The 23,471-nt window shown below is 37.1% G+C and overlaps 1 protein-coding gene across 1 annotated transcript in view; it reads right to left on the reverse strand.

Moving 5' to 3' along the window:
- LOC140732397 (obscurin-like) overlaps positions 1-23,471 on the reverse strand; it is a 530,964-nt gene that overhangs the window by 83,519 nt on the left and 423,974 nt on the right. The window contains exon 95 of the mRNA XM_073054987.1: positions 2,689-2,800. Coding sequence (XP_072911088.1) covers positions 2,689-2,800 — 112 coding nt within the window. The remainder of the gene's footprint in view (positions 1-2,688; positions 2,801-23,471) is intronic.

The raw sequence follows: 23,471 nt of genomic DNA on the forward strand, positions 1-23,471 counted from the left end.
CTGCCCAGTAATATAAGCGAAAGTTAGGTAAAGCCATGCCACCCTCTTTTTTAGATTTTTGGAGGTGGATTTTATTAATTCTAGAGCGCTTATTCTGCCACAGATATGACAAAATAATAAGAGTCTAAGGAATCAAAAAAGGATTTAGGAATAAAAATTGGGATAGATTGAAATAAGTATAAAAATTTGGGGAGAACATACATTTTGACAACATTGATACGACCTACCAAGGACATAGATAGAGGTGACCATTGTACCAGATTCTGTTTTGTAGCATATGAAAGATTGACAAAGTTTTCACGAAAGAGATCTTTAAACTTCCTTGTGACTGTAATTCCAAGATAAGTAAATTGATTATGGACTACTTTAAAAGGGAGATCACGAAATATTAGTTCTTGTGCTTCTTTATTAATTGGGAAAAGTTCACTCTTATGTAAGTTGAGTTTATAGCCAGAGATTTGGCTAAACTGGTCAAGAAGTGAAAACATTAGAGGTAAGGATGTAGACGGATATGAGAGAAAGAGTAGTAAGTCATCAGCATTGAGAGAGACTTTATGCTCAACACCCCCTCTCCAAATCCCGGTCAGTTCAGGACATTTTCGAAATGCTATCGCCAGAGGTTCTATAGCCAAATCAAAGAGAAAGGGACTTAAGGGGCATCCCTGATGGGTGCCACGTTTGAGATTGAATACTTGGGATTTCTGAAAGTTAGTTAGAACAGAAGCAGTAGGACACAGGTACAGCAATTGGATCCAAGAGATGAAACTTTGGCCGAGGTCAAATTTTTCTAAGACTGCAAAAAGGTAGTTCCACTCTATACGATCAAATGCTTTCTCCGCATCAAGGGAGATAACACATTCAGGAGTCCCAGTTGGAACTGAGTATAAAATATTAAATAGACGCCGAATGTTAAAAAAAGGGAGACGGTTTTTAATAAAGCCTGTTTGGTCATCAGAGATAATGGAGGGAATAACGGTTTCTAATCTATGAGCCAACACTTTAGCTAAGATCTTTACATCAACATTGAGCAGAGAGATCGGCCTGTACGAGGAATGCTCTGTTGGGTCTTTGCCCTTTTTTAAAAGAAGAATAATAGATGCCTCATTGAAAGAGGGTGGCAATTTGCCGTAGTTAAACGAGTCAGTTAATACTGAAAGTAACTGAGGAGAAAGAAGTGAGGAGAATGATTTATAAAATTCCTCAGGGAACCCATCAGGTCCAGGAGATTTCCCTGAGGACAGTGCAGAAATTGCAGAAGATATTTCTTCTAGTGATATAGGCACATTAAGTTTGGCTTTGAAATCAGATGAAAGTGAGGGGATATTCAGATTCTGTAAAAATTGATCCACAGAGATATTGTCATTCAGGGATTCAGAGGAATAAAGCCGAGAATAAAAATTTTTAAATGCGTCATTAATTTCTAAATGATCCGATGTAAAGTCTCCGTTCTCCTTCCGGATCTTTGTAATATGTTGTTTGGCTTTAGAACGCCTCAGCTGATTGGCTAGGAATTTACCAGACTTATCCCCATGAATGTAAAAGCGGCTCTTGCTTTCGAGAAGTTGGCGTTCGACAGGTTGAGTGGACAGAAGATTAAATTTAGTTTGAAGTTCAACGCGCTTCTTGTATAATTCAGGGTTCTTAGTTTGGGCATATAATTGATCCACATCTTTGATCTGGTTAATGAGGTCTGCTCGATCTGCACGGGATCTTCTATTGAGATTTGCTGTGTAAGAGATTATTTGACCTCTCAAATATGCTTTCATGGCATCCCAGACAGTCTGGGATGGCACTTCAGGTGATGTATTAGTGTTAAAATAGGTTATCTGGTCTTTAATAAATTTTACAAAATCATCATCCGATAATAAAGTTGAATCGAACCGCCAGTGTTTGTTCCTCTGAGGGAGGGGACAATTTTTTTTTCACTCAGAGAGTGGTGGATGCCTGGAATGTGCTGCCTGGGATGGTGGTAGAGACAGATATATTAGAGACTTTTAAAAGATGTTTAAATAGGCACATAAATGTGATGAAAATGGAAGGATATGGAGATTGTATAGGTAGAAGGGTTTAGTTTAGTTAGCCATTTGATTACTGATTTAATTGGTTTAACATAACATTGTAAGCTGAAGGGCCTGTTCCTGTGCTGTACTGTTCCTTGTTTTACTTGCAATAATTCTTTCACTTAATTCAATAATCACTCTAACAGTAACTATAGTTAAATTAACAGAATACATACTGTATTCCACTACATTTTGCTTCTATTAAACTAACTTGAAAAATGCTTTAAAAATGTATGGAAGAATTTACATAAAGTCAGATATCTGGGTGTCAGATTGTTCATAACTCAGGAGACCCTGCATCTTCCTGTTCTTATTTCTGGATGACTATACAATTTGACGCCTGCTATTATGAGATACGGTGCCCTGTTTATTTGTTGCTACTTCAATATCACGGTATGATTTAGCTAAGCACTGCTGATGGTAATTACTCACCATGAGTGACGAACTAATTCTCATTTGATGAAAGAATGGAAAAAAATCAAAGAAATGGAAATCTGTGTCCACATGCAGTATGAAATTGATTTCTGATTCACTAATAATTTTAAAGATTTTTTGTATGTGTCATGATGTCCTTTACTGATGGAAACCTTACAATGGATATGGGGCAATTAGCACGGTTAGTACTCACACTTTTTTAGCTCTGCTTCTTTGGATTATATAGTCTGAACTTGATACTTGTACTTCAGGTACTCCTCCTGCTCTAGCTTCAACACCTTCAGATGCAACGTCAGCAACATTTCCTGAAAATGATAACAATAAGAATTCCATTCAAAATCAAGAACTTTTACATTAAAAATACTGAATTGTTGAAATTGAATTTGCTAATTGGTAACTGTCCATTTTGTTTGAAAAAGAACTGATTTTATCACCAAAAATGTGAGAAAGTTTACAGCAGGTCAGGCAACATCTATGGAAATGAATAAACAGTCTGTTTTCGGGCCAAGACCCTTCTTTAGGACTTTTCTCATCCGTTTTCTGAAGAGGGATCTTGTTTCCATACAAAACGAAGAGGGATCAAATCATTCTCATTTCTATTCAAAATGTAGAGGGACCACTGTGGATTGATTCTTTGAAAAGAACATGTCAGAGTGATGTGGTACAGAGGATTTCTGAAATTAAATCTCTGCATTTCTCTCAGCCATGGTACTATGTAGACACATCAGTGCAGTAACTTCACACAGAATTAAGAATTAGATCAGTCCGTCAAATTTTATTTCTCAATTCCCCCATTTTATGATGCAGAGACATTATAACATGGCAAATGATTTTGTATTGTATTTGTTCAATATTGCATATAATTCTTCCCTCATAGTTGTTACAAATTGAATGAAAAACTTCCTTTTATATAAGACCATAAACGCAAATTTTTACTAGCAAGCAAGTTTAGTTGTTTAGCACTTTTCAAACAGAAGGCAGGTTGAAGTGCTTTACATAGAAAAAGATATAAAAATTAATATTTTATATTTTAAAGTTAATATAAGGAGTAATATTTTAAAGTCAATCCTCTGATGGACAGGAAGCCAGTGTAGCGACCTGAGAACTGGAGTGAAATGTTCTGGATGAGCTGCAGCTGTCTGAGGGAGTTTTCACAGGTCTCTGTGAAATGCCATTAAAGTAGTCAAGCCTACTAAAAATAAACTGAGACATAAGCCCTTTAACTCTTGCTAAATTTTTAAGATGGTAAGCTGACTCTGTAATTGTCTTAATGTGGCAGGTAAAATTTAAGTCAGAGTCCATTGCAATACCAATGTTTCTGGCTTGGTTTGTCGTCTGTAACAATAGGGATTGTAAGTAAGCACTTACTTTTAATCGTTCTTTTTTGGCACCAAAATAATAACTGTATTACAGTTTTCTCTTTGTTTAACTAGAGGAAATTCTGGCTTATACAATCAGTGGTTTGGTCAATACAGTTTTTTAATGATTGTATGGGACCATAGTTAGGTGATGACACTGTTATATAAATCATCTGCATAATTAAGGCAAGATATTTTGTTGCTTACCATGATTTGAGCTAGAGGGAGCATGTACATGGTTTACAGAAGAGGCCTTAGTATGGACCTTTGAGGCACTTTGCATGTCATTTTTGTTCGGTCAGATATGCAGCTACCAATCAATACAAAATAGTCCATGTCCTGTAAATATGATTTAAACCGCTTTAGGACTGTACCAGAAAGTCCCACTCAGCTTTCCAGTCTGACCAGTAATATGTCATGGTCAACTATATCAAATGCAGCACTAAGATCCAATAAAACCAAAACTGAAATTTTATCATCATGGTTTAAGCGGATGTCATGTAAAACCTTGACCAGAGCAGCCTCAGTGCTATGGTATTGTCGAAATCAAGACTGGAAAACATCCATACATTTGCTTAGTGCCAAAAAGCTACTAAGCTGCTGATAAACAACATTTTCAATGATTTTACTTAAACATGGTAAGTTTGATACAGGCCTGTAGTTATTAATTACTGAGGCATCTAAGTTGTTCTTTTTTAAAAAGTGGCTTAATAACTGCGGTTTTCAGGGCTTTTGGGACTCAAGCCTGATAGAAGAGAAGTGTCGACTATTTACAGTACGTCTGGTGCTATGCAATTAAAAACATTTTTAAAAAAGGTTCTAGGTAAAATGTCAAGGGAACAGGAAGAGGATTTCAGGTGTAGCACAATTTCTTCTAAAGTTTTATAATCAATAGGTTTGAATTGGGTCATCTTAACTAAATTAGTTCAAAGTGAGTGAAAGGATGACACTGACTTCTGACCCAATGCAGAGTCACTGACAGTATGTCTAATCTTCTGAATTTTGTCAGTAAAAAATAACACAAGGTCATTACATGACTTTGTAGATAGAAGTTCAGGTGCTACTGATACAGATGAGCCTATCAACAGTTCAGTGAAGTCATCAAAAAAGGTTGCACAATATTTTGGTGGCCTGTATATAGTTAAGAATGAAGTACAATGGGAGGATTTCAACTGAAAAGTAAGATATTCAAAAGATGCAAATGTTCCATATGGTATGTTTACTCTGATAAGAATTATTAAATAGAACGGCTACTTCTTCCCCTAAAGAGTCAAAAGCAAAAATCAATTTATAAATTCAAAATATAAATTTTAACTTTGTCATCAAAAGAAAGAGAAGAACTACAAAGTTTAGGAACTGACAGATCCAGATTCATTTAGCAAAATAATTAACTAATGATTGAAAAAAATGGTGCCGGTAGATTTCTGAATGACCATTGTTAAACTTAAACAAAGGAATACTATGTTACTCCTCTTATGCAATGTTTATATTTTGTAATCTATATCAATTCTAAGTCTTTGCAATGTACTGCTGCTGCAAGCAAACAAATTTCACATCACATGAGGTAATACATCTGATGCTGATTGACATGTCAGGTACAGGCAACTGGGATCAAATGAATCCCTTGAGGAAAATAAGAAATGTAGGAGGACACTTAAGGAGGAACTCAGGAGGGTAAAAAGGAGACACGAGATGCCCTTGGCACAAAATGTAAAGATAAATCCTAGGAGATTCCATAAGTATACTAAAAGTAAAAGAATAAATCAGGATAGATTTGTTCCCTTTGAAGGTCAGTGGCTGAAACGTGTGGAGCAGCAAGAGATAGATAAAGTGACGTACAGAAACATATACATATTGTGAAAGCGGAGATCTTGGTTATCTTCAGGAGCACATGAATCCCATGGCTTAACAAAGTGAATCTCTGAATATTGTGAGAAGCACAGGAAGAAGTTGTTGGGGGCCTAGTAGAGATTTTTGGATCTTTCTTAACCATGGGTGAGGTACTGAAAGACTGGGTAATGACTAAGGTTGTGTCATTATTTAAAAAGAGCTGCAAAGCTGAGCAAGTACAGACTGGTGAAAGTACAGGATTCTGAGGGGCAGCATCTAGCTGCACTGGGAAAGCTTGAGATTGATTAGGCACTGATTATGATTTTGTACATGAGAAATAGCATCACATAGATTTAACTGAGCCTTGTAGAGGTGTGAAAGGCAATTGACAAGGGCAGGGTGGTAAGACATTACCAAGGCTGTCAACAAGATCACACATGATAGACTGTCCAGAAGATGAGATCACATAGGATCCAGGGTGAGATAGACAAGTTCCTAGTGAAGGGTGGTTTTTCACATCAAAGACCTGTGACCAGCGATGTGCTGCAACAATTGGTGCTGGGCCCCTTGTTGATTGTTAATTATATTAATGAATTAGATGAAATGTTGGTGGCATGATAACTCATACAAGTATGAATAAGGTGGATGAACACGTAACGCAATTAGAGATTGGTCAGTATGACATTGTGGGCATCACTGAGTAGTTGCTGAAAGAAGGCCATAGTTGAGAACTTAACATCAAAGGATATACTTTGTATTGAGAGGACAGGCAGGAAGGCACAGGCACTGGTGTGGTTCTGTTGGTAAGAGATGGAATTACATCTTTAGAAAGAGGTGACATAGGGTCAGAGAATGTTCAATCTTAGTGCGTGGAATTAAGAAACTGCAAGGGTAAAAAAGAACATTATGGAAATTATATATAGGGCTCCAAAATAGTAGCCAAGATGTGGGGTTGAGATTGCAAAGGGAGCTGGAAAAGGCATGTAATAAGGATAATATCATAATTGTAATGTGGAACTTCAATATGCAAGGGGATTGGGAAAATCAAGTTGTTGTTGGATTACAAGAGAGGGAATTTGTTGAATGCCTATGAGTTGGCTTTTTAGAGCAGCTTGCGATTGAGCCTACTTGGGGAAAGGCCATCTTAGATTGGGTCTTGTGAAAATACCCTGATCTTACTAAGGAGCTTAATGTAAAGGAACCCCAAGGAGGCAGTGATCATATTATGATTGAATTCATACTGCAATTTGAGAGGGAGAAGCATAAGTCACATGTAAAATGGAATAAAGGGAATTTAGAGAGGCATGAGAGAGGAGCTTCTTAAATGGATTGGAGGAGGATACTGACACGGGGATGATGGCAGAGCAGAGATGGTTGAAATCTCTGGGAAAAATTCACAAGGTGTAGGATAGATATGTCCCACAGAAGAAGTTATTTACAAATGGCAGGGATAGGTGACTGTAGTTGACAAGAAAAGTTAAGGACTGCATAAAAGCCAAGGAAAGGGCATACAAGGTAACAAAATTGAGTGAGAAGTTGTATGATTAGAAGGCTTTTAAAATCTAACAAAATGCAACTAAGAAAGCTAGAAGAAGGGAAAAGGTAAAATAGGAGGGCAAACTAGCCAATAATATAAAGCAGGATACTAAAAGTTTCTTTCAGTCATATAAAGAATAAAAGAGAGGTGACAGTTGATATTGGACCACTGGAAAATGATGCTGGTGAGGTAGTAATGAGGGATAAAGAAACGGCAGATGAACGTAATGAGTACTTGGCATCAGTCTTCACTGTGGAAGGCACTAACAGTGTACCAGATGTCTGTGAGTGTCAGGGAGCAGGAGTGAATGCCATTGCTATTATGAAGGAAAAAGTGCTAGGCAAACTCAAAGGTCTTAAGGTGGTTAAGTAAACTGGACCAGATCAACTACATCCCAGAGTCCTGAGAGAGATTGCTGAAGAGATAATGGGTGCATTGGTCATGATCTTTCAAGAATCACTTGATTCTGGATTGGTCCTGGAGGACTGGACAATTGAAAATGTCACTCCACTGTTCAAGAAGGGAGGAAGGCAAAAGAAAGGAAATTATGGGCCAGTTAGCCTACCCTCAGTGGTTGGGAAAGTGTTGGAGTCCATTATTATGGATAAGGTCTTGGGGTACTTGGAGGCTAAAGATAAAATGAGTCAAAGTCAGCATGGTTTCTGTAAAGGCCTGACAAATCTGTTAAGAGTTTGAGGAAGTAACCAGCAGAGTGGACAAAGGAGAGGCAGTGGATGTCATTTACTTGGGATTTTCAGAAGGCGTTTGATAAGGTGCTTAACAGGAAAGATACTGGCATGGATAGAGGACTGGCTGACAGGCAGAAGGCACTGAGTGGGAATAAAGGGGCCTTTTCTGGTTGGCTGCCAGTGACTAGTGGTGTTCTTCAGGTGTCAGTTTTGGGACCACTACTTTTCACATTGTTTGTCAGTGATTTGAATAATGGAACTGATGGCTGTGTGGTAAAGTCTGTGGATGATACGAAGATAGGTCAAGGGGTAGGTAGTGCTGAGGAAGTAATGTGACTGCAGCAGGACTTAGACAAATTAGAAGAATGGGCAAAAAGTGGCGGATGGAATACAATGTTGGGAAATGTATGATAATGCATTTTGATAGAAGGAATAATACTGCAGACTATTATCCAAATGGGGAGAAAATTCAAACATCAGAGGTGCAGAGGGACTTGGTTTTGGTTCCATATTTCAGTAAGGATGTGTTGTATCATTATCGACTCTTATACCTAAATATTTTATACCATTTGTTGGCCATCTAAATTGAGTTACTAGTCGACATTGGTTATAATCTCCTTTGGTAAGGGGTAAAATTTCACTTTTATCCCAGTTTACTTTATACCCTGATATTTTCCCATATTCTTCCAATCTAAAAGATAATTTATGCAACGATTGCAATGGATTTGTTAAATAAATCTGAACATCATCAGCAAATAAATTAACCTTATATTCTTCTTGGTTAACTCTAAAACCCACAATATCTGAATCCGTTCTAGTTATTTCAGCTAATGGTTCTATTGCCAATATAAATAGGGCAGGTGATAATGGGCAGCCTTGTCTAGTTGACCTTGTTAAGTGGAATGATGTTGAAATTTGACCATTTGTCACTACTTTAGCTTGAGGACTAGTATTTAAGGTTTTAATCCATTTTATAAAAGATATTCCTAATCCATATTTTTCCAATACCTTAAATAAAAAATCCCATTCCAATCTATCAAATGCTTTTTCTGCATCCAAAGCAACTGCCACACTCATATCCTCTCTCTTTTGTGCCAGATGAATTATGCTAATTTGATTCAAAAACAGACAATTAAACCAGGAATTCATAAGTCAAGACAAAAATGGGAAACTGATTTGAATATTAAAATTGATGAAAGAAATTGGTCAAGACTATGTCTTGATAGTATGATAAATACAATAAATGTCCGACTTAGATTAGTACAATACAATTTTTTACATCAACTATATATAACACCACAGAAAATAAATAGATTAAATTCAAATTTATCTGGCCAATGTTTTCGATGTAATCAAGAAATTGGTACCTTTTTACATTCTACTTGGTCTTGTTTTAAAATTCAACCTTTTTGGATAAATTTAAGACTTTTACTGGAACAAATTATTGGAATTCAACTCCCACATAGCCCAATATTATTTTTATTAGGTGATATTGAAGGGATAATACCGAAACCTAAATTGAATAAAAATCAGAAAAAATTTATAAAAATTGCATTGGCAGTAGCCAAAATAGCTATTGCAGTTACTTGGAAATCAGATTCATATTTAACTATGGACCATTGGAATAATGAAATATATAGCTGCATTCCACTTAAAAAAATTACTTATAATTTAAGAAATGAATATGACATATTTTTGAAAATTTGGCACCCCTATCTACAAAAGATAGGATTAAATATATAGGTCCTTTGAAGATAAAACTATGTTATTTGGGGAAAATGAAAGCTAAAGTTATTTTGAACTCCATGGAGCATGTGGGGATCCTCCGATATCCAGGCAATCTTTCTTACTTTTTTTTTTCTTTTCTTTTTTCAGATAGGGATCTAAGGGGGGAAGGGTTAAGGGGAGGGGGAGGGTTAATATTAATTTTTCACTATTCTAATATTCTATTCATTTTATGCAATTCTCGTAAAAATTTAATAAATAAATAAAAATGTTTAAAAAAAGGATGTGTTGTAATTGGAGAGAGTCCAGAGGAGATTCATGAGGATGATACTGCAAATGAAGGGGTTAACATATGAGGAGCGTTTGGCAGCTTTGGTCCTGTACTCACTGGAATATAGAAGAATGTAGGGTGTGGGGGATGGATCTCGTTGAAACCTACTGAATGTTGAAAAGACTAGATAAGGTTGATGTTGAGAGGAGGCTTCCTCTGGTGAATGTATCCAGAACCAGAAGGCACAGCCTCAACACTGAGGGAAGGAGGAATTTTTTAAGCCAGAGAGTAGTGAATTTGTGGAATGCTCTGCCACAGACTGCAAAAGAGGCCAAGTCCTTGATATATTTAAAGCGGAAGTTGAGAGTTTCCTAACTGGTTAGAGCATCAAAGGATACGGTGAGAAGGCAGGTGCATGGGGTTGAGTGGGATCCAAGATCAGCTATGATGGAATGGCGGAGCAGATCCTATGGGCTGCATGGCCTAATTCTGCTCCTATGTCTTGTGGTCTTATGATATGATGCATTTTGTGAAGTGTATCTAGTGTAGGACTTAAACAGTAAATACAGTAAAAACAGTACCTTGAAGTGGATTGTAGAACATTGAAACCTCGGGCTACAAGTTCAGAGTCCCCGAGTGTGATGGCACAGATGAACACTATGGTGAAGGTATACAGCATGCTTCATCAGAGGGGCATTCAATACTAGATCTGGGACATGCTCCTGGAATATGGTGTGCAGTTCTTGTACACATATATACTTTGATAATAAATTTACTCTGAAGTTTGAATTACTATCTTCCATGTGCTATTCTATCCTCATGTTGAGCATAGTTCTCAAATGAAGAGAGAGTCTTGATTATTTCTTGCAATGCAGGGTTCCTACATAATTAATAAGGATCTGAAAAACTCACTAATGTTCAGGGGAGACTCAGATAATCTGAAAACTTAATTTAACTCCATTTTAAACATTTAACCAACATGTGCAGCACATTTGTCATTTTCTACCAATGATAAACATTGAAAGCTAAAAGATGACAAACTTACTGCAGAAATTAGACTTTATTAGGGGTTCAAATGTAACACACCTTGATTTTTTTAAATATCCTATACATATCTAAAAAATTACCCCCTGACAAAACATACAAGGATGCATCAAACATTTTATGCTCTTGTTAAAACACAGACTATACAAGATACATTACTCAAAATGAATTTGAAGGTACACATATGTCAAAGTTAATATATATATTGCACAACTTTCCTTTTCAAAAACGCACCACTTTCATGGCTGTAGAACTGTTTATTTGAAATACTTTTTAACGTAACTTCAATTCAAGCATGCAAAAATTCATTTGACATTCTGAATGCTGCAGCTTTCCATTTAAGTTCATATTTTTAAAGTTGATATTATTGTTCATTAAAGTTACACAGATCTTTAGGTGATCCAAAGATACAGAATTGTGTTAATACACATCACACAACATTTAAACAGTTCACAGCATGGATAAAACACACACACATTGAAAAGTCCTACATATCTTGCCCTTAAATTGAGTTGATGGAAGAAACTATAAAATCAGTTCAAACTTCAACTTTAAGAAATCTACATGGCTGCAGAAGTTTTAAGAATTTTATTGGATTTGATTATTATTTTTGACTTCAAATAAAAAAATTATGTATGTAAATAACCTTAAGTATGGCATCTTAAAATAGAAGTTAATGTAACAAAAACTCGCTTAGGTTTTTATTTGATATACTGAAACTAATCAATTTTCCAATGATTAGAATCAATTTAAATTTAGGAGACTATAATAAGTAATTTTCTTAACACAACATGAAGTTAATTGATCAGTTCAAGCAAATACACTGAAAAGATGGCTTCAGCAGGTTTGAAGCTCTCCTCCAAATTTATAACCATATTGTTGTTTATAATCATGTTCAATTTTTCATTAACATTGAAGTTTTGTCACAAAATAATATACACTGAATCAAGAAAAAATACAGTAGAACATCAACAGAATCCAATTTCCTTCTGCTAAATATATGCATGTTTCTGAAAAAAAACATACTATTTATTTCAGATGTATTGTGGATATAACATATTGATATCTATATGAATCAATGCATAATTGCAAGATTGCTATGCACACCTAATCTCCAAAGTAACTGGAGCAAAAAACTGCAACGCTTAGAAGACAATTTACTCTTGGAAATATGATTTCTGCAATCTGTTATACCATTAATTTTGTAAAACAGCCTAAAGTTCTGATCACCCTAAAGACTCAGTCAGTTGCCCAAGGACAAGTATCAGGGTATTCAATGTTAAACTAAACCATGCATTCCTCTTTAATTATCACAGACTTTTAGGTCTATACTCTGATGAACACTTCCCCTTTTTAATTTCACTTTTCTGAAAAGTAAGGAGATAAAAAGTTTTCTATTATCGGTAAGTTCAATAGCAAATAATATCAGGAAATGTGTGCATGTCTGGCTCTCAGCTTCAACAATTTTAGAATAAATTTGATTACATCATACAACACCTTAAAATTCTTCAGTACGTCACATAATTCTGTGTCTTTACAATAGAACAGTGATGAAATTGCTGCAGAAGTACAAACTTCAGACCAGCAGCCTTTTCCTCTGCAAATTCACCACTTAATCCACAAAAGATATCAAAATGTCATTATCTGTTAAGTCCACAAAAATTAAATCTAGACTTTCACAATAAAACAACCCCATGATAGATTTGACATCTAGAACATTTAGGGTTTTCCTTTGAAAATCCACAATATTGTTCATAATCCTTTAACTGTTAAGATCTTTTTCTGTGGAGTCCAAATCACATTAGTTGGCAGAGTATCAGGAAACCACAAGGATAACAATATGTTTATTGAAAGCGAGTGAAACTGACTTTCTTTATGATCACGAAACCCTACTAAAGAGAGAACATTTGAATGATTTTTCATGATACTCCATAAAACCTAATATCTATGATGATATGAAGTGAATAATGAATAACATTTAAGTATAACATAATCCTGATAGTTTTGTGGAACTTCTTACATGGAATGGTTAGGGATAAGGATTAGGGTGCATTGATTCTACTGGATGAGTTTTTTTTCTAAATGTTCTCCCTTAAGACTAAATAATTTTTTGTTGAAATATTTAATCATAAACTAGGTTCCACCTTCATAGAATTAATTGTTAGGCTTATCAGGTTTACGTTTGTTGGATTCATCTAGTGGGTCTTTCTTATTGATGTGTAATGTGACAGTTTCTCCATAGTTAAGAGTTCTTGTAGAAACTTCAGTTTTAAAGCTCGGTTGTCCACTGTCCACAGAACATTGCAGCTCAGTACAAAAAGATGTTTTTAATTCAAATGGTGGTTTCTTCTCCGTTATTGTCGATCCACTGACGTGTACTGACAAATTTGACGGCCCCATTGAATGCATTTCTGTTACCCGGGATGTTGACATGAACGTCCCACCAGACCGCTGATCTCCAAACTGATGCAAATAACTGGGCTTTATCTTAGGAACAACTGGCCTCCCAACATTAAGTAAAACCGGTTTGCCAATTGTTGGTTCGTTTATCTCTGCCTGCAGTACAGAAATTTCACATGGTTCACTGGAACTACCAGCTGATGGGTAATTTTGGTCAACTATATCCTCACATTTGTACGTTTCCCCTTGAGCAGGAATGTAGTCTTCAAGGTCTTCTAAAGTTAAAAGTTTGCCATGATGAGTCAAAATTTTGGTGTCTCTATTTATTAGGTCATCATTGCTTGATTCAGGTGGCTCATCAATAATGACATATTCATTTTCTGCATCTATTTCCTCTTCACTATCGGTTCTGAATTCCACCAATTTATCATCAGTAATATCCATCGGAAGATCTACAATTGTCAAAGGAGATGCTGTTTTACTATCAGAATCTTTTTTAAGGGATAGTTGCTCACAATCCATGGGTCCAGGTGACTCAAAGCTTAGCATTACTGTTTCACCCACATGTGCAAGGAGTGGAGTTTCCACTTCCAATAAAGTTGATTTGTACTTTTCTTCAGCTTTATTCAGCTGAGTATCATATTCAGTGATTGCATGAGCTGATGTTTCATGAGCAGCATCAAAGCGGTCAAAGGTATAGTCGGGATTGGTATCTTCTGATGTGGCTTGTTCAAGTTCCGTGACGATCTCAGGTCCACATACAGATGTAAGAACATCCACATTTGTCAGGTTTTCTTCTGAAAGGGAGGATTGCACTTGCTCCACCAGGTTATTATTTGAGTTGTTTATGTTAGGGTCAGTCCGAAGAGGTCGTTTAGGTCTTGGACTTGAAGATCTATGACTCGGTTGTCGTTGCTCAGATAAGGTGCGAGTAGAAGGCGAGACTGATCTTTTCCTTTGTGATTTTGCACTTCTCTTAACTTTGAATTCAACTACTTCTTCCACTTCAATCCATCGAGGTTTTTGTTCTTCTACCTTAGTTTCTACTAAAATATGTCTCGAAGCTGCACCTTGTTCTTCTGGCTCGGTTATCATAACTGATGGAACAGGTGGCATTTTCATCGGGGCTTCTCTGGGTTCTGTCTGGAGCTTGGGAGGAGGTGGCTTGGGTTTAGTTGAGAATAATATTTCTGATTCTGTTTCCTGTAGTCTTGGTGGTCTTGCAGGAGATACACTTGTACTGCGACGTTTAACTTTTGGGCTCTTGACTACTGTTGTTATGGTCTCCTCGCTAATCATGAAAAGAGTACGTAATTATTTAAACATCAGAAGGATACCATTGTCCACACTACCAAAGCATCAGCAACTCTGAAGCAGGTAAATTTCTGATTAGTTGGTGAGCAAGGCAATATAATTATCAATTGGATGCAATGTAGTTAAACTTACTCTTTTGCACTCATGCAATGTTAATGAGGAAACTATTTAAGAAGTATTTTGTTTTCAGATCTACGCTTTTATTATCAATGCCACCATGCGGGTTTCAGCTGAAATTAGACAGACATTAGATCAGTAATTACTACTATCTGTTCTGGTAAATTTTATTTCTGGTTGTTCATAAACTGCTTAAGTTTTAAGCAGATATTTCCATTTTTAAGAGTATACACTACTTATCATTCTGTACACAACTGAGATTCCCTGTGGCAGGTCTTGGCTAATGAGGTGAAAGATGGCAACAATAAAGAGGGCAAATAGGGTGGGTGCAATGATGCAAACCTATTTTACTCCTGTCTTGACAGTGAAGGGCTCTGATCAGTGCCACTATTGCCTACTTGCCATAATGCAATAGCCTCAGCTACCATACAAAAAAGTGTATGGTTTTCAAATGAAATCTGTTTTTTCCTAATGTACAGTAGCTCTAGACAGTGGCCAGTAGATGTAAGGTACTTACAAAAACTGTTTATTTTTAATCTTCATATTCTGAATTAACTATTATGTATGATTGGAACATACACTATATTCAAGCTTGACTGTAAGTCACATATTCAATATACTTCAATAAATGCAATTAACAAAAGAAACAGGAAGAATGTTTAAAAAATATAGATCCCAAACAACCTCAAGGCTACTAATTTGCTTGATGTGTGACAACTGTACATGTATTTCTCACTGCAAAAGTGATTTGGTTATTATAGGATAGAGTTACATTGAAGGAATTTCAGATAGTCTTGTGAATTAATCTATAATCATGTCATAATAACATAAGTATGTGAAACTTTTCTTTTCAATAAATACAGATGTTGTTTAATTCAGTTACAGGTCATTTGTTAACACATGGGATTCTACATATGATGCATTTGATTGAACCATGCCATTAACTATACTGAAGAATTTCAGGTTGGTCCATAAGTATTATACATTTTCTAAATGACAACTGATTCTTGAAAAAATATGAAGGCCATATTAATTAATCAGTAAGTTAATATACCAGTTCTAATATATTTACATTATGTAAAATATTTATGGCAGATAATTTTAAAATGTGTACGTGTTTCCTTTTTAATGGGGCAGACAAATGAAATACACAACCAATGAGATTTTTGTACTAAAATTTAGAGGTCAAAGTATTAAAATCCTTATTAAAACAAAATCAAACAGGTTATAGTTGCATTCTGCACTGAGCATTTGTTCCAAATGTGATTCTGAAAGCAAAAGAAGATGCATTTTGAAATCACCTGCCAAATACAGCTAACTGTACTAGACAAATTCATCTAAAACACCAACTTAATGGTTAAAAAAGAACTCCTGTGACAAACATCACCTTTATGAGATTTATGGAAACTGTTCATAAACCAGTCTATAATTATTGTCAAATGCTAACATGCACAGGAAAACACTGACTATGTGTAGGTATGACACAATGTAATTAAGCACTGGGTGAGATGGACAAGCTTAATCAAAGCAGTTAAGAATAAACTAAGCACTTACATGATGATGGTTTTCTTGGGAACTTTAGTCTCTTGTTCAGTGACTACAAGAAACAGGATGAAAAGTGTGGAGTCAGAAATGGACAGGTTGAAATAATGAAACCCAATCCTGCACTCTCTGTGGAACAAAACTATATAACTCCCATAATTATTACTACATATTTCAAGGGCTGGGATTCCACAAATTCACTTTTCTCTGGTATTTATTTCAGTGATCATCATCTAGCTCCAATCCTACATACTAAACAGAGTCAACTAGAAAAAAGAGATGACCAAAAAATCAATTTATAGAATTTTATAAGTTGAAATTTTATAAATAGTTGATCACTTTAATTTTTTCTTTTAAAGTTATTACTTGTGCAGACTACATGCAAAAAAAGATTTGGAATTTCAGTTAAATTCACAGTTAGATAAAAGTATAGGGATAAGTTTATGAAAGTGATTTCCTACTGTAATTTATAACCACAGAACGAAACAATTCCGCTCTGAATCTTTTTCCCCCTTATGGCTCTTTAATTATTTCTATTGGGCATTTCCTACAAGCTTTGATCCATATTTGACAGTTTTCACATCCCTTTTTCTTCCTCTTTTTAGCAACATTCATTTTTTTTTGTCTGAATGCTTTCACTAACAGCTCATCATTCTGACCTCACTCTATCAGAAATATTTCCTTTGTCCTAGTTTTCCTTTCCCAATCTTCTCCGTGTCTTAGAGAACTGTCTTGTGTTCTTTCTTTGCTAGTCCTCATGAAGGGTTATCTGCTAGAAATGTTTCTCTTACAGTAGACACAGGATTGACCCATCTGAGTGATCTGTTTGAGTGTTTCTAAGATCTTTATTTATAGTTTAATCTGTTAACCAATACGTTAAAGTTGTTCTAAATTAAACAAATCTTTGAATTCAGAGTTGAGTTTGCTGGGTGAGAATGGGTGGAGGGAGGGGGGAGGAGGCTGGTGGTGCTCTTGTGCTGACTGAGCAATCAACATTCAAAATCAGTTCAAAGAATGTCTTCTTACATATAAAAACACAAAATGCTGGCAGAACTCAGCAGGCCAGACAGCATCTATGGGAGGAGGTAATGCCGAAACGTCGTCACTACCTCCTTCCATAGATGCTGTCTGGCCTGCTGAGTTCTGCCAGCATTTTGTGTTTTTATTTATTTCCAGCATCTGCAGATTCACTCGTGTTGTCTTCTTACATATGGTGGGTTACCTTTTAATCAAGTGATGTGACGGGGCAGTTTCTTCAACGAGCAAGTAATTTTAAATGTCACTTTATAGCCAAGGTAATTAATTAATTTTGTACATCGGGCTTTTCTTATTTGCTTGGTTTAACTTAAATTGCAGTTGTATTTTTAAATAATTTTCTAATTTGTTAAGTCAGCTTTAGCATGAAATATTGATTCTTTTGAATTGTCAGTTGAGCTTTTGGAAACAAATTGTAGAATTACTTGCTGCTGTTATAATATTTTGTTGTTCATCCTCCTAAGGATGAATTTATAGTCAAGTATTAAAGGCTGCATGCATCAACAGGAGCCCGATACTAATGCCTAGCTACAGTTAAGGATAGCCTACCCTGATTAATAGAAATGTATTAAAGTTGGAGCAGATACTGGAATCATGTGGGAAGTATATTAAGGAAGGATTGAAGAATGTCAGGACATCAATGCCAGGAATCTGTACTTGGCACTTGCTGTTCCTTTTGAGGTTCAATGACTTCACAAATGGTCGAGGTTCAATGACTTCACAAATTGTCAAGGTCAATGAACACTTTCAAAAATGGACTTCCTACAAAATACACTATTACTTCTATTACCTGTCTCCAGACATTCTTTACCGATCAAGGATGATTAAAAATATGCAGCACTGCAGCATGACATACTGAGCTCTGATGGACACCTCAGCACTGCATCTTCAGGCTTGCATGAAACATCAGGAGCCTTAAGTCCCACACCACCAGCTTCAGGAACAATTATTACCTTACACCTGGCTCCTGAACCAGCATGGATAACTTCACTGAACTGAATCCACAACCTGGAGACACACTTTCAAGGACTCTACAACTCATGTTCTCAGTATTATTAATTTAATATGATTATTTGTATTTGGAGTTTGTCTTTTGAACATTGATGGTCAATTTTTGTGTGTGGTTTTTCATAAATTCTATGTACTTCTTTGTTCTACTGTGAATGCCTGCAAGAAAATGAATCGGAGTAGCACACGGTGACATATATTGTATGTACTTTGATAATTAATTTACTTTGAACTTTGGGATAGCCATAATCACCTAAACACATTGCCCATTATAAATCCTTCTCCCTCACAGAAGGTGGCATAAACTAAATGTGGTAGGAGTGAACTAAGAGGTAGCAGGACCCGTATATTTACAATTGTTAAAACTCATGGGGGAGAAATTACTGGACATTACTGAATAAATGCTGTTCAATACTTGGCTGCAACCATGAGAGACGATGATATCTTCAAACCAAATCCTCCTCCTTAATTACTACTTCCCTCTTAATACATATGCTCTTCTGGTGTACTAATTACAAATAATGAAGTACCTGACAAGTATACAAGGTTAAGAGGCATATAATGGATAGAAAATCCATTTTTCCATCATAGGAGCATCATAGATGAGGGCATAGGTATAAAGTGAGAGATAAGAGTTTAAAGGGGATCTGAGAAGGAGGCTTTTTACACAGATAGTCGTTATATCTGGAATGGACTGCTAGAGTAGGGAATTCAAATATCAAAGTACATATATGTCACCATATACAACCCTGAGATTTATTTTCTTGCAGGCATACTCAATAAATCCATAATAGAATAATAACCATAATAGAATCAATGAATGACAGCACCAACTTGGCTGTTCAACCAGTGTTCAAAAGACAACAAATTCTGCAAATACGAAAAGAAAGAAATAATAAAAATAAATAAATAAGCAATAAATATTGAGAACATGAGACGAAGTGTCCTTGAGTATAAATCCTTGGGTTCAATAGCCTGATAGTTAGGGATAATAACTGTTCCTGAACCTGGTGGTGTAAGTCTTGAGACTCCCGTTCCTTCTTCCTGATAGCAGCAGCGAGAAGAGAACATGACCTGGATGTCTGGCTGATGATAGATGCTGCTTTCCTCCGACAACACTTCATGTAGATATTCTCAATGGTGGTGACGGCTTTACCCATGATGGACAGAGCTATATCCACTACTTTTTGTAGGATTTGCTGTTCAAGGGCATTGGTGTTTCCACAAACATGAGAAAATCTGCAGATGCTGGATATTGGTGGTGATTAGTGCTTCCATACCAGATTGTGATGCAGCCAGTCAATATACTCTCCACTATACATCAAAAGAAGTTTTAGATGTCATGCCGACTCTTCGCAAATTTCTAAGGAAGTATAGGTGCTGGTGTGCTTTCTTCGCAATTGCACTTACATACTGGGCTCAGGACAGTTCCTCCAAACTGATATGACTGAGGAATTTAAAGTTGCTGACCCTCTCCACCTCTGATGAGGATTGGCTCATGAACCTCTGGTTGCCTCCTCCTGAATAATCAGCTCCTTGAGCTTGCTGACATTGAGTGAGAGGTTGTTCTTGTGGCAGCACTCAGCCAGATTTTCAATCTCCCTCCTACATGCAGATTCGTCACTACCTTTGAATTGGCCTGTGTCAGTGGTGTCATCAGCCAACTCGAATATGGTATTGGAGCTGTGCTTAGGCACACAGGCATAAGTGTAAAGTGAGCAGAGGAGGGGGATAAGCACATGGCTCGTGGTACACCTATGCTGGTCGGGAGATTGTGAGGATGTTGTTGTAAGTCCGAATTGACTGGGGTCTGCAAGTGAGGAAATTGATGATCCGATTGCACAGGAGGTACTGAAGCCAAAGTCTTGAAGCTTATTGATTAGTTTTTAAGGGGATGTTGGTATTGAATGTCGAGCTGTAATTGATACAGAGCATCCTGATGTATGAATCTTTGCTGTCCAGAAGTTCCAGGTTGAGTGAAGAGCCAATGAGATGGCATCTGCTGTGGCCCTGTTGCTGTGCAGCAGATCCAAATATTTCTCAGGTAGGAGTTAATATGCTTCATCACCAACCTCTAAAAATATTTCATCACTGTGAATGCAAGTGCAACTGGACAATAGTCATTGAGGCAGATTATCACATTCTTCTTAGGCACTTAGGAAGTGGAATCATATACAAATACTATATTCAAGAAGCATTTAGACAGGAACTTTAACAGGCAAGATACAAGCAGGACACAGTCCTAATGTGTGAAAATAGATTTAGTGGCAAAAATGTTGACATGGAAGTGGTAGACTGAATGTATCATTTCTGTGCTATACAACTCCACATTCCTTTCCCTGTCATTCAATTCCATACATATGCCATGTGCTCAGATACTACCACAGACATGGTCAAATCATAAAACTATATATCATTTGGACGGCAGTATAGAGTGATGCAAGTTGTTAGGCGCAATTGACTGCAGCACATCACTGGAGGTCAAGGTTACTCGATGATTCCAATGAGGACTTTAATGGGGGAAGATGAAGTAGACAATTGACGGACATACAGAATGAAATTCTCTGTACACCTGGAATCTGTATTCACTGTGAGAGGATATGGATTTAGCTCAGCAGAGGCTTTAGAAACATAGAAAACCTACAGCACAATACAGGCACTTCGGCCCAAAAAAGTTGTGCCGAACATGTCCCTACCTTAGAAATAACTAAGGTTACCTATGGCCCTCTATTTTTCTAAGCTCCATGTACTTATCCAAAAGTCTCTTAAAAGACCCTATCGTATCCACCTCCACCACCATTGCCGGCAGCCCATTCCACGCACTCACCACTCTCTGCGTAAAAAAACTTACCCCTGACATCTTCTCTGTACCTACTCTCAAGCACCTTAAACCTGTGCCCTCTTATGGCAGCCATTTCAGCCCTGGGAAAAAGCCTCTGATTATCCACATGATCAATGCCTCTCATCATCTTATACACCTCTATCAAGTTACCTCTCATCCTCCGTTGCTCCAAGCAGAAAAGGCTGAGTTCACTCAACCTATTCTCATAAGGCATGCTCCCCAATCCAGGCAACATCCTTGTAAATCTCCTCTGCACCCTTTCTATGGTTTCCACTCCAAGTGGGGTCTGACCAGGGTCCTATATAGCTGCAACATTACCTCTCAGCTCCTAAATTCAATTCCACGATTGATGAAGGCCAATACATCATATGCCTTCTTAACCACAGAGTCAACCTGTGCAGCTGTTTTGAACGTCCAATGGACTCGGACTCCAAGATCCCACTGATCCTCCACACTGCCAAGAGTCTTACCATTAATACTATGTTCTGCCATCATATTTGAACCATTTCGCACTTATCTGGGTTGAACTCCATCTGCCACTTCTCAGCCCAGTTTTGCATCCTATTAATGTCCCGCTGTAACCTCTGACAGCCCTCCACACTATCCACAAAGCCTCCAACCTTTGTGTCATCAGCAAACTTACTAACCAATCCCTCCACTTCCTCACCCAGGTCATTTATAAAAATCATGAAGCATAAGGGTCCCAGAACAGATCCCCCTGAGGCACCCCACTAGTGACCAACCTCCATGCAGAATATGACCCGTCCACAACCACTCTTTGCCTTCTGTGGGCAAGCCAGTTCTGAATCCACAAAGCAATGTCCCCTTGGATCCCATGCCTCCTTACTTTCTCAATAAGCCTTGCATGGGGCATCTTATCAAATGCCTTGCTGAAATCCATATACACTACATCTACTGTTCTTCCTTCATCAATGTGTTTAGTCACATCCTCAAAAAATTCAATCAGGCTCATAAGGCATGACCTGCCCTTGACAAAGCCATACTGACAATTCCTAATCATATTGTACCTCTCCAAATGAGGAGAGTTTGCTCCCAAGCTTTGTGTAAAGCTTGGGAGCAATCCTTGCAAGGGTGAAAAGGGTGGACAGAAGTTCACACAATCTTGTGAAAGCATGATAATTGATGTCATGACTTCCATTGAAACACAAGCAGCAGGAAACTAAGTTGATACCCTGCAAGCTGTTCTCTAGATTGCTGAGGCACTGCCCTAGATATTAAATGGATACGGGGTTGATTTCAACATTTAAGAGAAATCTGGATAGGTACATGGATGAGAGGGGTTTGGAGGGCTATGGTCCAGGAGCAGGTCGATGGGACTAGGCAAATTAATTGTTTTGGCATAGACTAGATAAGGCAAAGGCTCTATTTCTTGCTGTAGTGTTCTATGACTCTAGGAAAGGAAAATATTCCATTGAGCACCAACTGGCTGTCCATTCCAAGGAAGACAGTTTTTGCCCTTCTAATAATAATGCTCTGTTGTCTCCCTGTCAATTAGTCCTGAATGGATTTACCAGTATTGAGATGATGTGGTCAGCAGATGGGGATAACAGGTCCACAGTTATCTGAAGTCATCCTTTACAGAAGATCAGTAGCCTTCACATGGAATATCATGTGTAGGGACACTAGATGCACAATAGCCATGTAATGAGCAATTTGCAAGGATGATTAGTTGACTGTTGACTATTTTGTATTGGTTCATTATTAACATGTACAGTAAAACACTTGTTATGCATTCTGTTTATACAGATCAAATTATTACACAGTGCACTGAGCTAGAAAAAAGTACAAACAATGCAGAATAAACAGTACCAAAGAAGTACAAGATCATAATGAGATATATTTTCAAGCCAAGAGTCTATCTTATCTTACAAGATGTCCATTCAAGAGTTTGATAACAGTGGTATAGAAGCTGTCCTTCAGCCTGGTTGTACATGCTTTCAGCCTTTTGGATCTTCTGCCTGATTTGAGAGGGGAGAAATGAGAATGTTCGGGGTGGATGGGATCCTTGATTATGCAGGCTGCTTTATGGAGGCAGCAATAAGTACAGACAGAGTCCTTAGAGGGGAGGCTGTTCCAGTGATGTGCCGGCCTGTGTCCACAATTCTCAGCAGTTATTTGTGGTCACATGCAGAGCAGTGGTCAAACCAAGCTGTTATGCATCCAAAGAGAAGGCTTTCTATGGTGCATCAATAAAAATTGTTAAGACTTGACGCAGACATGTCAAATTTCTTTAGGTCTTGAGA

This window comes from Hemitrygon akajei, chromosome 8 (assembly GCF_048418815.1).
Source record: "Hemitrygon akajei chromosome 8, sHemAka1.3, whole genome shotgun sequence".
Taxonomy (NCBI): domain Eukaryota; kingdom Metazoa; phylum Chordata; class Chondrichthyes; order Myliobatiformes; family Dasyatidae; genus Hemitrygon; species Hemitrygon akajei.